The sequence below is a fragment of the Epinephelus fuscoguttatus genome, linkage group LG17 (genome assembly GCF_011397635.1).
Source record: "Epinephelus fuscoguttatus linkage group LG17, E.fuscoguttatus.final_Chr_v1".
Taxonomy (NCBI): Eukaryota; Metazoa; Chordata; class Actinopteri; order Perciformes; family Serranidae; genus Epinephelus; species Epinephelus fuscoguttatus.
The window spans coordinates 14684995-14701060 of NC_064768.1; the positions used below are offsets into that span (position 1 = coordinate 14684995).

The window sequence follows — 16066 nt, forward strand, 5'->3', positions numbered from 1 at the left end:
ATTCTCTGTTTGGGGAAAACACTGTGTCAAGGCTAACAAATTTCCCCTGAAAATAAAAATTTCAGCTGTACAGACATGAGGAAAACAACCTCAGTTAAGCATACAGCCTGACCGGAATGACCGGGCTCTGCTGTGCCATTAATTTTCACAAGCACCTGACACAGTTGTGCAGACTGTAGCAATACAGTGGTCCCTTTATCAATACTACTAGATTTGGCATGGCGATAGAGGCTCCTTTTAAAAACAGTATAGAGAGTGCACGTAGATGAGATTTCAGTGATAAATAAGCCCCTGGAGAGCCTCTTGTTTCACGCTCCCCCACTCCCCGTTTTACCCCTCAATCTTAAATAAAGACGAAAGCTGAAAATGGCTTGAGTCAGGAGTGCAGAGTCAAGGCTCCAGTTTCGGCTCAAATTGCCTGCCTGATATGATAATTATGATACCTAAGCACCCACATCCTGTCAAACCACTCAAACATGGGAAGAGGTGCATGAAAAATAAATGGCAGGTTGCAGAGTGCTTGACCGCTCTGACATTGGCATCATACTACGGTGGTCATAACTGCGGAGGATCTCAATAAAGACCACAGAAACAAAGCCACCATATCCGTCTCGAGGAGAAAAAAAAAAAGGAAAAAAGAAAGCCTCATAAATAGGTAAGTTCATTTGCTGCGGATCTGTGGGAACCCATTTTTTTCCCATCCTGCTCAGACTAAAAGCACACGCTATGCAAAGGAAGGCCGCGGAGGATGAATGAGCGGAGGAAGTGCTCGCTCACTAAGCCTGGTGTGTGGCCAAGAGTGAAGACGGGCCACAAAGCCTCCCTTTGTACTGGAGCTCTCCTCTCTGTGGGGGCTGCGCTAATCTGCTATTAATAAAAAAAAAAAAGGGAAAAAAAAAAAAGGGAAAAAAAAAAATCACTGAGCAACAAGCAAGACGGGATGGATGGAGCTGGAGCTGCGAGAACCTGTCTGTGATGTAAGAGGTACGCCTGCTGGAGATAACAACAGGCCCGGATGGACACACAAGATGTCATTGTTGCTGCTTGTCAACACACTGCAGTGATACACATCTTCTATGTCAATCCAGTTTGTAAAGAAAAACTCTGCGTGTGTTTAACAGGTAATAAATATGTCAATGAGTTACTGTACCCTTGTGAAGTTCCCCTCGAAACTGTGGATGTCCAGCTGAGGCTTCTGGGCGTAGACATAGGCGCTGATGGAAAAGAGATCCTGAGGAAAGGAGTCACAACAGAAAGGGAGGCGATAAAAGATTCAGCATTAATAAATTAATATAAAACTCAGACACAGTCTTATTTAACTCAATTACCACAGTTAGTAATTCTTTTACTGCACAAGATGTTTTGTTCTTTTTTGACTGGGTGCTGTGTTTGATCTTTACCACTTTTAGTATGCTTTAATGTTTGCAGTCTATACATTTATACTTGTTCTAATGCTGCAATCTCTCTCACGCTAGAAGACATGTTTTATTCTCTTTAAGGGGATACTCTTGACTCTCTGAAGTGTGGTTGTATGAGGTACTTATCCAAAGTCAGTGTATCACATACAGTAGATGTCAATCAGCATGCCACCAGTTTGGAGAACCAGGCAGAAGTTACGACACAAAAGCTAAGTAATGTACTGCTGTGGATGGGGCACAGCAAAAACTATTTAAGTCGCTACTCACTACTAAAAAATTAGCATTATCGGGGCGTCGGTGGCTTAGTGGTAGAGCAGGCGCCCCATCTACAAGGCTGTTGCTGCAGCGGCCCGGGTTTGACTCCAGCCTGTGGCCCTTTGCTGCATGTCTCTCCCTCTCTCTCTCGCCCTTTCACACTTCACTATCTTATCAATTAAAGGCAAAAAATGCCCAAAAAAAATCTTAAAAAAAAAAAAAAAAAGCATTATTATGATTATATTTTTGTGTTACTGTGAGACTTTTATAAATCCCAACTAACCCATTTAAATGCCAAAGTCACATAATAACACAAACTGACTGATTGAGATAGTGGAGAACCAGTAGCTCCTGTGTTCAGCATTATTGAATAACTTTTTTTTTTTCTCAGTGGAGCCTGGCTTTGAATACAGGAATATAACCCTTCGGAAATCCCTTTATGACACTGAGGTAAAGCAGTGAAAATATTCTAAATATAGCACACACTTGAACTGATATTAATTTTTTTCTGGTGGCTAACATAGGTTTTGTTGCTGCCCCCTCCAAAGTAGTAAATTGTTCACCTTCTGTGTTGGACTCCAGCCTACTTCTCCAAACTAGGGGTGTGCTGACTGACATCTACTCTATGTAACACACTGACTATGGATCAGTACCTTATACAACTCCACTTAAAAAGGTTTAAACTATCCCTTTATAAAAAAAAAAGAAAAGAAACTGAGCCTCAAACGAAGACACAATAGTAAACAACTTACTAGTCTTCAGTCATCTGTTTGTCTGAGTCATCCCAACAAGTAAGACTGCAGCCTTTGGCCTGTCAAGCACCTAACAGCAGCCTTTTTTTTTTGCTCCGAGTGGAACCAAATTGATTGTAAATATTAAATTATTCAAGCGGGCAGGCAGGCAGGCAGGCAGGCAGGCAGCCTCTGCAGCGGCTCGGCAAGCCTCAGTCATGCTCAGATAGTGTTCTCCTGGTGAGAACATGGGCAGAGTGGTTAAAAAGGAGCAGGGAAGATTATTTTACTGAACCCCCAATGGAGAGTAGTGTTGCTTCAGCATTTTACAGAAGGCGGCTCAGAGACTCAGTGGCATCTTGATGCATTCAGAGAGATCAATGTGGCTGCTGAGCAAACTGGACTTATTTAGTGATTGAGAGTGGACACAGAGGAATAACAACACTCAAATCTGACTGCAGTCAGTACTCTCAAGTTTTTGGTTTTTAAAGTTTACATTAATACAAAATATAATCTACTGATCTTAAGAAGACTGTCCAGCTTTATGGACATCTCAAAGTACTATCACTATCCAGCACATAGCATGACCTGATACATTAGTGCACAGGAACAGCAAACTTTGACAAATAAACTGAGGTAACACTACTGAATGTGTGCTCACTTTTTACCACTAGTACAATTAACAGCCATTTCAACCTGAAAACAATCACATCAACAACATCACACTGATCTGTCTTGACTCCCGACAAAATTCAAAAAAGGCAATACTCCTACTAAGCTGTTTACATGGCTAATGAAAATAAATATACCAATAGTATTGTTGATTACATGCAATGTGCACTAACATGTCATTTATCATGTCAAAATATAGAAAAGTGGAATGGCTGTAGCCGCCTGTGCCATTTTGCATCTTTGCCCAAAAGTAGGATTTTCTCAAAGACTTGTTCTATGGTGTCAACACAGCCTCAACCACACTGCTGAAAAGGTTGACATTGTGATATTTGCACATATCCTGGCCAAGTCTTTCATAATGTTTAAAAGTAAGTGTGTTCCTCCTTCCAACCTGAAATGTGGGCTTTTCTTTTTGGCATACATCTCTACCACACAGCCTTGCAAACTGTTGGTGAGTCGGTTTGTGTGCTACATATCCAACAATCATAAACAGGCAAGAGGCCATGTGTCACAAACTGCAGTTAAGACACAACTGATTCTTTTTTTCTGAATGCACTGTATACATGTCCACAGAATACTCCTAAAACCTGAATAATATCGGTATTCCAGAGGTCTTACTCAGAAAATGATACATTCAAAATATCAAAATGAAATATGCTGTTTGCATTACTCCTACCACAATCGTCATATTCAGAATAACAGTGTGCATGTAAACATAGTCAGTCTAAAATACTCAGAATAAGTCTTTCCAAAGTGAGGGATAATGTTGTAACAAGGTTGAATAGCGGCTAAAGTAGAAGACAACTCTCGGTTTCTTGAAACCTAATATAGATGCCACGGCTCAATCATCAAATTACTTGCTGAAACTTTAATTCTCTGATCACACTAAGTGGCAACAAAAAAACACCATCAACTCAACTTAAATCTTAACTGTTGAATATCACCTCCAGTTAAAGGAAGCTGCTGCCAGGTCCAGACTGCTCCTGCTGTCTGTCACCAGTGACTAGGTTTCCATCACGGCCAGACAACTTCATTTTATGAGCAATGCTTTTAGTGATAACACAACACTCATTTGCAATTGGTTTGTCTGTTACGAGAAAGTCACTACCATCGTAATGTATCCGTACCCCCACTGCTGGTAGTCGCTGTGTGCATCCTACAGCAACCTTCAGTTTCCAGTCTGTTTCTCCATCCAGCTGGTCTGTTCTGATGAAACAGGCACCTGAAAAAAGACAGAAATGCTATTAAGACTGTTGCATGGTTGGTGACAATTTTGGCCACAAATTGGAATTACAGGACAAGGGTAAATGCTACAAATAAGAAGTCTAGTAGCATCACAAGTACAGAAAAGTTAGTGAATGGATTTTAGTTACACAGGATTATCTATCTAAAGTTTGCCAGCATTAGCAACTATAAGCTACCAGTCATACCAAACAAAGTACGGCTGTGGCAAGGGGCAACATCCGGGGCTGAAATTGAGGGCAAAGCAAAAGTGCAAAAAAAAAAAACCCTGCAGTTTCTGTACTGGCCACTTAAGGGCTGGCTCCAAAACCAAGTCAATCCCTAAGCACCCCCATGTTACAATGTACAATTTCACAGTGGAAATAAACATGTGTACAGCCTGGTAAAAAAAATTTCTAATTTCTCCCTCCATGATGCTGAACAGGGGTGATTTTTTTATATAACTCACCTGTTTACATGTTAATAAGGCTTAAAGTTACAAATAATTGAGGGCATGGCTGCTTTGAGTGACAGACTGTCTGCTAGGCGTCGCTATGGTCTATAGCTATTCAGTTTTACACAGCCTGTTCCTGTTCAACACAGGAGTGTTGTGCTGTTATTCTGCCTAGCCGTTCTCTATAAAAAAGTATTATTGTGGAATGGAGAGACAGAGTTGTCTTGCCTTTAAGCCTTGCAGCGGAGGGAGTAAGAGCGCCATATTGACCTTTGTATATAACGGACAGCTAGTAGGAAGGGACCATGGACGGGTGTGACTTTTTGATGGCGTGTTATGTGTGTGGCCCATTGCCAGGAAGGTTAAAGGCAGCTGATAGTAGTTAGCAGCTAGCACAAAGAAAAAATACAGAAACCGAAAATGTTTGCAAACTGGGGAGACAATGAGGTACAGGAGCTGCTTAGCCTCCAAGCAGAGGATGAGATCAGCCATCATGGACAGTAAATGATTGTTATGGTCATGTTATGACATTATTTTTTAAAAGCGCTGCCCAATGTGTAAGTTACGTTATATGTTATATATACTGAGAAATGTTCCACAATCTCACACAGAAAATTTACGATTTGTATGATTTTATACATGATCCAATGTAATTCAGCAAGAAATATTTGCATTATTGGAAATCCTGTGAGGTTAAACTGAAGTTCTGATGTTGTTCAGCCAAAAAATATATAATGCTTAAATGTCACATCTTTGTGAGACATTTAACATTCAAAAATTCTAACACACGTGGCTTGTAAAAATGATGTGACTATAATAAACTAGCATGCGTCAATCGCCAACAGCAAAGTACATTATAGCCTGCAGCACAACCCAGAGCATCCGTAGCTGCTGTGAGCACCGCAAGGTCTGATAAACATTGAGCAGTCGTGACCTGTATTGATCTGAGGTAATATTACATATGAAACTGATGGATGGGAGCAACTATTTGACAGAGAGGGTAAAGGGCAGCCATAAACCATCCCTGTAGGGTTAACTATGATGGAAAACATTAACACAAGGAGGATGATTCATGCTTTCCTTCTGCTGCAATGGCACTCCAGCACCTCACGTAACATCACTTAGCTGTGTATGTGCGTGCATGTATGTGTGTGCATGTGTGCGTGTGTGTGTGTGTGGCTTAAGTGTGTGAGAGCATGTGAAAGACAAAGTATAGGAGTCTGCATGTGTGAAAGATAAAGATGTGCTTATGTTTGTGAATGTGTGTGTTAGAAGCATAAAGACATCAACAACTCCCTGCCAAGCATATTGGCACATCAGAGATTGATGGAAATGATGTCCTCAGAACATTTCCTCCTGATACCCCTTAGAAAAGAGGTAGGATCTGACGCAGCTCATTGATTAATTGGAATTTGCATCCAGTCACTAGAGGAATGTGACATAAATCATATGAATCACAGGCTGCCTCGGAGAGATGATGTCAAAGGACTGGAAGTGCGGGAAAAGTCAGATCTTTTACCAAAATGATCTTGACACAGTTTGTTAAAGTGCCACAGGGCACACAAGGTTCAGCTGTAAGCCATTCTGTCTATTGTATTTTGTATTATTGCATTACTATTCCACCTATTGCAATGATTTATTATTGCTTATCAAGAGATTTTTATCCATTTTAAAACCTTATTCAATCCAGGAGGAGTTTTGCTGATCATAATTATGTCTTTTCAGCACTGTCCTGCTTCACATTGATACAGTTACACCAACACTTTGCCTGCTCACCATTTTTCTCTGACGTTCTCAGGAATATCATGTCTGCAGGAATCCTTTGGTTCTACAAAAAGAAAGAAAAAGGTGGTGTGTTACTGAGCACTGTGGCAACAGCCCCTTTGAATCTTCCTGAATAATTAAACAAGGTCAATACCTTGACCGGAGGGTGAAGGAGAAACCGTTTTTTAAAGTCTGTCTAACACACAGTAATGGGAATTAAACTTGTCTACTTTCTAGCAGCAGCTACATTTCATGTTGGCTGAGCTGAAACCCAAGATCACATGTTTAACAGTTAAGTGGGGGTTTTATAGTATCAGAAGTGTATTATTGGTTTCTGTTAAAGTAAAACAAAACTCTGATTAACACTGTACACGGTCCCTTTTCAAAATCAGGTAAATTATTCTATCAACTTTAAAATGGTAGCTCATTCAAAATCCTCTTAGTCTTGTTTTTAGAGGTGGGGAGTTTAGTAATGCATGAAATCATTCATTTGAATGAAGACCACAGTAAAATTATTAGCCATAAGACATTACGAAAATTTCACATCAGGATTATCCAATATCCAAAATAATTGCATTTCACAATACTCATCAAAATATGCTTAAGACTCTTTAAAAGGCACTGAAACTGGAATCACACTATCTTGCATTTTGTTAAGAAACAAGTATTTTTACTGCATCACAAAGAGGATATACATCTTTTTTTTAGTGGGCATCCTTTTCAATGAAAAACTTCATAATCTTAGAAAATATTTTTCAACTATTTGAAATGGCATCATATTTTTTTATATGAAAAATGCTGATGGCTAATTTAGATTTTTTGCATTTTTTTAAAGTTGGTGTGTATGCAGCCTGTATTTGCAGAGTCTCTTTAACAGCTGGCTGCTCAGCAGTCTCTTTGGGTGTTGCTGGACACGATATTTACGACTATCCTGAAAATGGAAATTCACAAATATCTTCTTTTTTATTGCAATCAATGATGAAAAAGTATCATCCTATCCTTAAAAATTCAATTAACTCAAACATGAGAATCTATTTCAGTATTAATTCTTAAGTGACAAAAGTCGGTAAAACATTCATTAACTTTTTTGTGCTGGGTAACTTGCATTAGAATGTGGTAGTGTCATCACATTTCAATATCAGAAATGCGAAAGCTAAAAGCAAAACCTGATTTTTATGTAGTAAAACTGCTACCTCGAAAGCAACTGTCACCAGCCTTGTCTAAACCACACTGCATTAGAAACATTGTGATTAAGGTTCAGCAAAATGTAGACACTATGTATGTACATTGAGAGCAACAAAACTGAGTCTAATTTCTTGTATATGCACCAGGGCTGCAACTACCAATTATTTTCATTATCAATTAATCTGCAGATTGTTTTCACAATAAATCGTATAGTACATAAAATGTCAAAAAATTGTGAAAAATGTTCCACACAATTTCCTGGAGCCTAAAGTAACGTATTCAGCTTGCCTCAATTGTCAAGAGCAACAGTCCAAAACCCTCAGATTCTTAATTTACTATCATAATTGACAAAGTAGAGCAAATTTTCGCATTTAAGAAGCTAGAACCAGCAAATGCTTGACTTTCTGCTTGAAAAATGAAATGAAAATGATTAATAAATAATTAAAATAGGCGATTAACTTTTTTTCAATCAAATAGGTTCAAGGTTTCTCAATTAACTGGAGATGGGAATTTTAGCATTACAAAACAGGACATCATAGCAATACAGAGATTTAAAGAACATTAAAACAAAATACTTAAGTATCATTTAGTATCAAAGTATAAGAAGTCCTTTGAATGTCATGACAAAGTGCTTCTACATACACTAAGTGATTAATCGGCTAATTGTTGCAGCTCTAATGTGCACACATACGAAGGAGATAAAGCTGATTCTGATATACTCTGAATTAAACTGAACTCTTGTTATCAATAATTTAAACTGGGTGCACACAACAGCTATTCATACATAAACCTATTAGAGATAGTAAAATTTGTAGCAGAAAACTGCCCAAAACTGATCCTTTGAAATGTGTGCATGCAGATAAATATTAAGGAAGCACTAAAGATTTACCTTGTCAACGATGATCAAGTCCCCAACTTGTATGTCTGAGCTCTTCACTTGAATTTTACCTGAGGATAAAGACAGGTTGAATGAAGAAACTACTGAAAGACAACAGATGTCACTTCACATGAAAATGAGTCTCTTAATTCTGAGATATGCTGTGAATTTTTAAATAGCTTTATGAAATAAAATGCAGATATTGATTTCTGGCACTTTACAATGACGCTGACTCTTAAAACCACAACCCACTTTCTGCTACTGCTTTCTCCTTTCTCTCTCACCGTCTCAGAGATTGATTACCTCCAGCTTGATAATTTAACACCCCTCTGTTTTCATCTCTGGTCAGAGGCATAGACAAAAACAATGGCACATAGGGTCACTCTAAATTATACTGCCTCAATATCCGCCCGGACCCTTCTTCTTCTGCGCTCACAAGCACACATAACTGTGTACATGCACATGGGCGCACGGAGAGTGTGAAAGCTACATCCTCAGCCATGGTCACAGATACCACACAAGGGATTTTACCACACATTCAACATAGGGACATATCTTAGATCATACGGTCTTGGGAAACTGAGAGAAAAAAAAAAATCAATGCAATTACAGCAAGAAGAATGACTTCTGTTACAAGTGTAGATCCAGTGGAGTGCCGTCTCTTAATTGCATGGGGAGAGCTTGACTATACGCTGGAATATCCGTTATCATAATGTCAGCAAACAGTTACAGGCATGAGGAGTACGGATAGATTACTCTCGGTCCTCTCACTAACCTCTCACTGTGAGCTTGCTGTAGAGTTGAGAGTTCATCTCTTTGTCCCGTTGGAATCGTCGCACTTCGTCCACAGCCTCTCGCACCATTGTAACGGCTAAGACAAAACCCTGAGTGACAAAAGACACAGATCAATCTCAACATGATAATTTAACAAAGCTTCATTATTACCAGAATGCATAAACATAACATAAAAAGCTGACTTTTACACATATGACAGGTTTAAGTCTTAGTTTATAAACTCTTACTAAAAATCAAATCAAACTGAGAACAGAATTGACACTGAAAACTCTGTGAGATGTTAGGATGATATGAAAGATGTTAGGATGAAAGCTTACTCGTTAGGATAACAAAGCCAGAATCTGTAAATTTAATTCAAACTGTACGGGTAAAAACATAAGTGATCTATTTTTATCTATCTTTAGGGTCTGCAGGTAACGATTTTTATTCATAATCTTATTACTGATAAATCTGCAGATTTTTTTCTTTATCAATCAATGAATTCTTTAGCCTACAAAGTGCAACAAAAGTAGTGACAAAAAGGCATGTCACAGTTACTCTAAGTCAAAGGTTATGTCTTCAAATTACTTGTACTGTCTGACCAACAGTTCAAAACTCAACAATATTCAATTTACAAATAAATAAAAAAGACAAAAGCACCAAATACTTACATTTAAATGCTGCAACCTGAACACATAGATTGTGAAAATGCTTGGCAATTAATCTAACACTATCTGGCTTTTGTTTCATGTTGATGACTGTTACTCACAACAAAGACTGTCTGAAAGAACAATTACGGATGTAACCCTGCTTAGACAAATGTAAAAGGGGTGAGGTGTCCCTTAGCAACATCTTGGATGTATCCTGTAAAAATACTGGAGAAACATTTTCCAAACTCTATAGCCACTCCTAAAGTTGACCTAGAACCCAACCCTCTGGTTGTTCTTTTTTTGGCACCACTGGAGAGACCTTTACCTGACTCCAATGAAACACTGCACACTGTCCTTCGCCCCTCTTTTGGCCAGACATGCAGTATTACTAAGATGGAGAGATGCTGCCTTGCCCAACCACGCTCAATCGCTGAGGGACATTGTGTTCTGTCTAAACCTTGACGAAATCTGGTACTCAGTCTATAACTGAAACGGTCTGGGGACATTTCCTGGTATACTTTCAGAACCTTCAGTCAAACTAATTTTTCACTCTCCTTTTGTCTTTCTGTGAAATTCTGTTGATAATACAATCTGTATAAATTTAGCAATGTGTAAACCTTTTCATATTTATTCATTTATTTATTAATTTTCCTTTCTTCCTTTTCTTAATATAAAACCCAACTTCCAGCACTTCCTGATTCACTTCATTCTTGCCTGAACTTGGGGCCTCCCCCATTGCGTGAGTTTACACTCTTATTTTTTATTAAACCTTCATTTAACCAGGAAGTCCCATTGAGACTGAAAATCTCTTTTACAAGAGAGACCTGGCCAAGGTAGCAGCCAATAAAACACATTTCAAATGCAACAAATACAACATATAATACAAAATCCACAATAAAACAAAAACTATTCAAACATAGTGGCCTCTGAAGAAAAACAAGCGTATGTCTCTGTCACCACATTCTTTATGATGCCCTTAAATTCATTCATCAATGGTCAGTCAAGTAAGTAGCCATGTTGATTCCCAAAATGTGATCACTTTATCCAAACATTAATTTTGAAAGTTTTGGGAGCTGCTGGCTGCATGAGACTAGCCGGTCAGCATATAAAAGCACATGTCAACAGTGATTATGTAATTATTCTCACTATCAGCAAAAAACATGTTAATGTTTAACACTAATACAGATGATGATGATGATGATGCTCTATAGCTAGCTACTATAATTAACATGAAAGCAGTAACAGTAGTCTATACTCATCTTGAAACCGCGGATTTCGATGACAAAGAAATCAGGATTCTGTACATGACACAGAACAACTAATGCCTGGAAATCAGATGGTTAGCTTGATCCGTTAACAGTTAAGCCTGTCAAATCCCTTTAGCTGTCATTTTTTAGAAGATACTGCATTTGGGATCTCATAGAAGAGCCCACTTTCAGGCCATTTTCTGATGTACTCCTTCCTGTCACTGAGGGCTGATGGGTGTGGTACTGTAAAACAGCTGCTGCATGTTCCCATATTCATTCATTGTTTACAATGCCAACTAGTGAAGCTATCGCTAAACCAGAAGAATGACAACAATTGCGCTGGAAATGGAAGATAAAGAATGGGCAGGATAGCATAAGGTAATTATTACTCAAGGGACAATGTACCCTTTAACATACGGAACTCCAGCTTGTAGATGAGGCTGTTAGGGATGAGGGATGATTGGGCCAAGATGTCGTGTTGTGCTCCTATATTACAATGTGCTGTGTTTATCTGAAATATCTGTTGTGCACTCTACAATTTCCTGTGTATATATTGTACACTTCAAAAATTCAATAGAAATATTCTTGAGAACAGAACAGTGTAAAAACTGAAATGCATTTACCAGAGGTGCCCAGTACGTGTACAAATATCCGATCTTCAGTGATGGCACAAACTGGGAACAGGCCACCACCAGAAAGTAGAGATTGAGGAAGAACTTGAACTGCTGGTAGAGAACCTGAGAGGGAAGCAGAGGACAGGGATTGAGCGAGGTGAGCGAACATGTCAGCAAGGTGAGTCAAAGACGACAACACCTGCCAAAAGAAGACAAAGTGGATGTAGCAACAACAAAGCAGGCGGGATGGGTTACTGTACGTGTTCCAAGGTGGAATAAGATACGTGTTAATGCTGTTAACTTTACATTAACCTAATGGAAACTCTGACACTTTGAGAACTTCTGTTTCAAATGGAACACAGGGAAAGGATTTCATGTTGGTTGATGCCTACGCTTTGCAGAACAAACACACAGCACAAGACAAACAGGACAGATAACCACAATAATGAATGAACAAGGAAAACAGGCCAACTTTCTTAAATCACACATACCAAAGTGCCACCTGTGACTTACTGAGAGCTCTTTGCTAATGGGCTATCCATCAACAGGGATCCCTTAGTATTCTATTCATCTAAGGTCAAATTTTGAATAATGTTTGCAATAATGAGAGTCTTGCGTCTCATCACAGATTATCAGAGACAATGGAATCAATGGACGGTGCTCGACAGTTAATGAACCCCCTGACCTTTAGGGAAAAATGCACACTGCTAAACTCAATTTGTGTGTATTTAATAATTCAACGCACAGGGAGAAAAACAGAGCCGTTTTGTTCACCATCGATGAGAATATCTGCGTCTCCAACAGACAGTTGACATTTTATGGCCCGGGCCAAAGGCGCTCCACTTAATCATGGAGTCATTTGGTTTTTAATAAGTAAGTCTGATGGATCTGTAATGTCCCCTACAGTGTAAACCCTTAACTTAATGACAGAACAGTTAACAATTAGACCCAGAGCATGCTACTGTGCTTTAAATACTGATAATCTGTGGAAAAAATCTACATATTTCAACAGGAAGGAAGACTTGCCACTGTGGGGACTATAAAAGTTAATAACAGTGGAAACGCTGACTTAAAAAAAGGCCATAACTTCTCTGTTTGGAGCAAAGATCAGAGCATGAAATGTGAATCGTGTTACATAAGGAACGACAGTTAACTTAACACAGGATGTAGATCTCGTTTTTTTCTCTGAAATCCAACTCACCCCAGGCACAAAGGTGAAGATGTTGTACTTCTGGTTTTTGATGGCATTTTTGGGGTACTTCTCTTCACATTTCTCCGGACAGCCAAGCCAAACCGTCCTGGCCTTCAGCTCCTTCTTCCTCCGACATATATGGGCCAGGCAATCACAGCAGCTGAGGAGGGAAGCCGTTGAAATGATTCAGTGTAAACACACTGCACCAAACACATGCTACTATGGCCACATCCACATAAGTACAATTTCATTAAAAAAGGGAAGAAGAGGCCCACTGCACAAATTAGAATGCTATCAAGTGTTTTGTTGAAATTCTAATAAAAATGGGAAAATACAGATCTTTTTAATAAGGGGGAAATTGCTTGAAACTTATTTTCACCTGGATTTTATGTTTAAATATTAAAAAGTTGTTTTGTTTCTTCAACAGACTTTCCATCTCATTTTGACAGTAAACAGAGTCTTGTCACAGCTTCTGGCTTCTGGATTGTGAAATATTGAAAAGAGGGAGAAAGACTAATGAACAATTGATTATGCAGCACAGCCAGGGGTCAAATTAGGTTAACAAAAAATTATTTGGCAGCTAATTAGATCTTCAGAATCATGCTCTAGATTTTACATTTGTGGGGGTTTTTTCAGGTGTTAGTATTAATTAGGTCTTCAAGGCTTCTTTTGACACAATCTTATGAGGGAGTTCTTTTCTTTCAGCGCTTTCAATCATCGAAAAGATTAGTATCTCTCTAAGAGGAAGTTCTCTTGCCAGTGCTGTGGGAGTCAAGCACTATAAGAGCAAAACACCTGGTAAACCTTAAGAACCAGAGAGGCTGTATGTGCAGACAAATATACTGTGTGACAGAATATGATACACATTTGTTTTACCTCATTTTGACTCTTTGAGACATGCAAAGACCAGCTATTTCATATGTACCTATGTTATTATTATGATATCATCAAAGTTCTAAGAGGAGATTAGAGAGAAGAGATGGATGATAGATTGACGTTTACTTTTTAAATAGTATTTGACTTTCTATCAACCTGCTAATGACTACACTGGGGCTTATCTAGCATATCTGATATCAAATGCAAACAGAGGTGTAGTGTGGGGGTAAATTACAATGAGAGCAGCATGACCTAAACTGGCACCTGGGGGGGAAAGAGGGGAGTGTCAGTGTATACCGTCATGCTGATCGACTTGGCTTTTCCACTTTTTAAGCAAGTTGGCAAAACATTAAACTAAATAAATCAACTTTGGTAAAAAGTCTTGTTTGTATTGGCCTCCATGTTCCCAGTCTCTGTGCACTCTGAGTCCAGTTTCATAAAAGCGATTATTTGAGCAAATGAATGCTATTCAAATAATATGCCATTTGAACAGTCAGAGCTTATTCAGTGTGAATTATTTGTGTTTTATAATCCCACACTAAGCACACATAAAATTACTGGAAAGCATCAAACTGGTCAGCTGTGAAAAATCCGATTTGTTCATTAGTGGGGGGATGGGGAGGGGGGATCAATATGCAGCTTCAACTGGAGATGCACCACTGACAGCAAAACGGCACAGAAAACAGAATATTCTATGAAATTCCTCCATCGGTAAATGTTACTTTTTTGGGCACTGAAGTGCTGCACAAACATTTGTTTAGAAATGTTACACTTTATTGTTCTGGCATAAACAAACACTCCTCTCTAAAGGAGCATCTTTAGAGGGCAAAACCTGTCAAATTAATCATTAGCTGGATAAACCGTGCCGTTCTGTTTGACCTGAAAATCTTTTTGGACTGATGGTGCGCATCGAGGAACTCGACCAAAAACATGCCCTTATCCTCTCTTTGCACTTCATGCACAACTACCGGTGCGTTTGAAATCCAAACTGATCATCACGAGCATACCTACTGACATTATACACTACACATACATTTACAGAATGACAAAACACTGCCAACTTTCAGAGTGGTTAAAGGTCCAAACAGTACAATAACCCTAATCACAGATCAAAAATGATGTGGTTTTGCAGCACGGCAGAGGAATTAATGAGGTTTTAAGGCAGCATATATATGTGTACTTTTCTTGGAAGGTACCTGAACTCACAACCATTCTTGGACAATGATTAACATCAATTCTACAATAAAATTTTTACTGACAGCCTGCTGTCTTTATGTTTAAAGATCTGTTACAGACTAGACTCAGAAGTCAGTCTTTAGACGCCTTGCTTAACTAAAGACTGATGACTTTCTCCCTGATTTTGTGTTTAGATGGGCGGATACAATTTCAGAGTTTAAAAAAACTCCCTGCGTTGCAGAACCAATAGTAAATCTGCAGGGCGGTCCTTCAGTGGCTCACTGAACTCTTGTGCTTATAAACATAGTCTGACTAGAAACACGTGCAGCGGTACAAAATGGCTCAAGTCGCTGTAAGTCTTTCATTTCCACAATCTTGTGGACTGAGCACACATTTGATAAAACGGAGTTAAAACTCTCGGCATCCATTTTTAAGCTCTCTGTGTGTTTGTGTCCTTGCAGACAAGAAAAGGGGGAGCGCACATTCCCGGGAGGGCGTGTCCTTTTCAAAAATGCAAGAGGCGTTGCTTTGTTGCCGGCCGTTTTTGCCGGTGTGTTAAACACACTTTAGAAAGGAGTGTCCCCAGACTATCAGAAGGTAGAGATCTCTGATTGTCTGGTGGCGAGACTAGTTACAGACAGGTTCTTAATTAAATCTTGTACAAGTAGTTTAAAATTTACAGCTGTCAATCTTCCTCTATAATTCCATTGAAACTTTATTTGTTCTCATTTTTAATATTCAAATCATATTTGACTTTTTAATGCTCAAACACAGCCTAATATTACTGCAAACCCAAATAATTCCTTTGGGCATATAATCACACGTTTCATCATGATCATGATTATTCTGATCAATTAAACAGAGTCCACTAACACACATGAAACATGGCTTTGGCATTAACATAGCACTCAAATTTGGCTGAGCAATGAGTGTCAAGATTCATAGGCAAAACTATTGTTT

The 16066-nt window shown here is 38.8% G+C and overlaps 1 protein-coding gene across 2 annotated transcripts in view; it reads right to left on the bottom strand.

The window, feature by feature from the left end:
• The window catches only part of atp9b (ATPase phospholipid transporting 9B), a 58302-nt gene that overhangs the window by 32778 nt on the left and 9458 nt on the right, over positions 1-16066 (bottom strand). For both annotated transcript variants that reach the window (XM_049602204.1, XM_049602205.1), the window contains 7 exons: positions 13064-13214; positions 11872-11985; positions 9353-9461; positions 8590-8648; positions 6528-6579; positions 4204-4298; positions 1151-1231 (listed from right to left, as the gene is read on the bottom strand). In XM_049602204.1, the coding sequence (XP_049458161.1) occupies positions 1151-1231; positions 4204-4298; positions 6528-6579; positions 8590-8648; positions 9353-9461; positions 11872-11985; positions 13064-13214 (661 nt within the window). The remainder of the gene's footprint in view (positions 1-1150; positions 1232-4203; positions 4299-6527; positions 6580-8589; positions 8649-9352; positions 9462-11871; positions 11986-13063; positions 13215-16066) is intronic.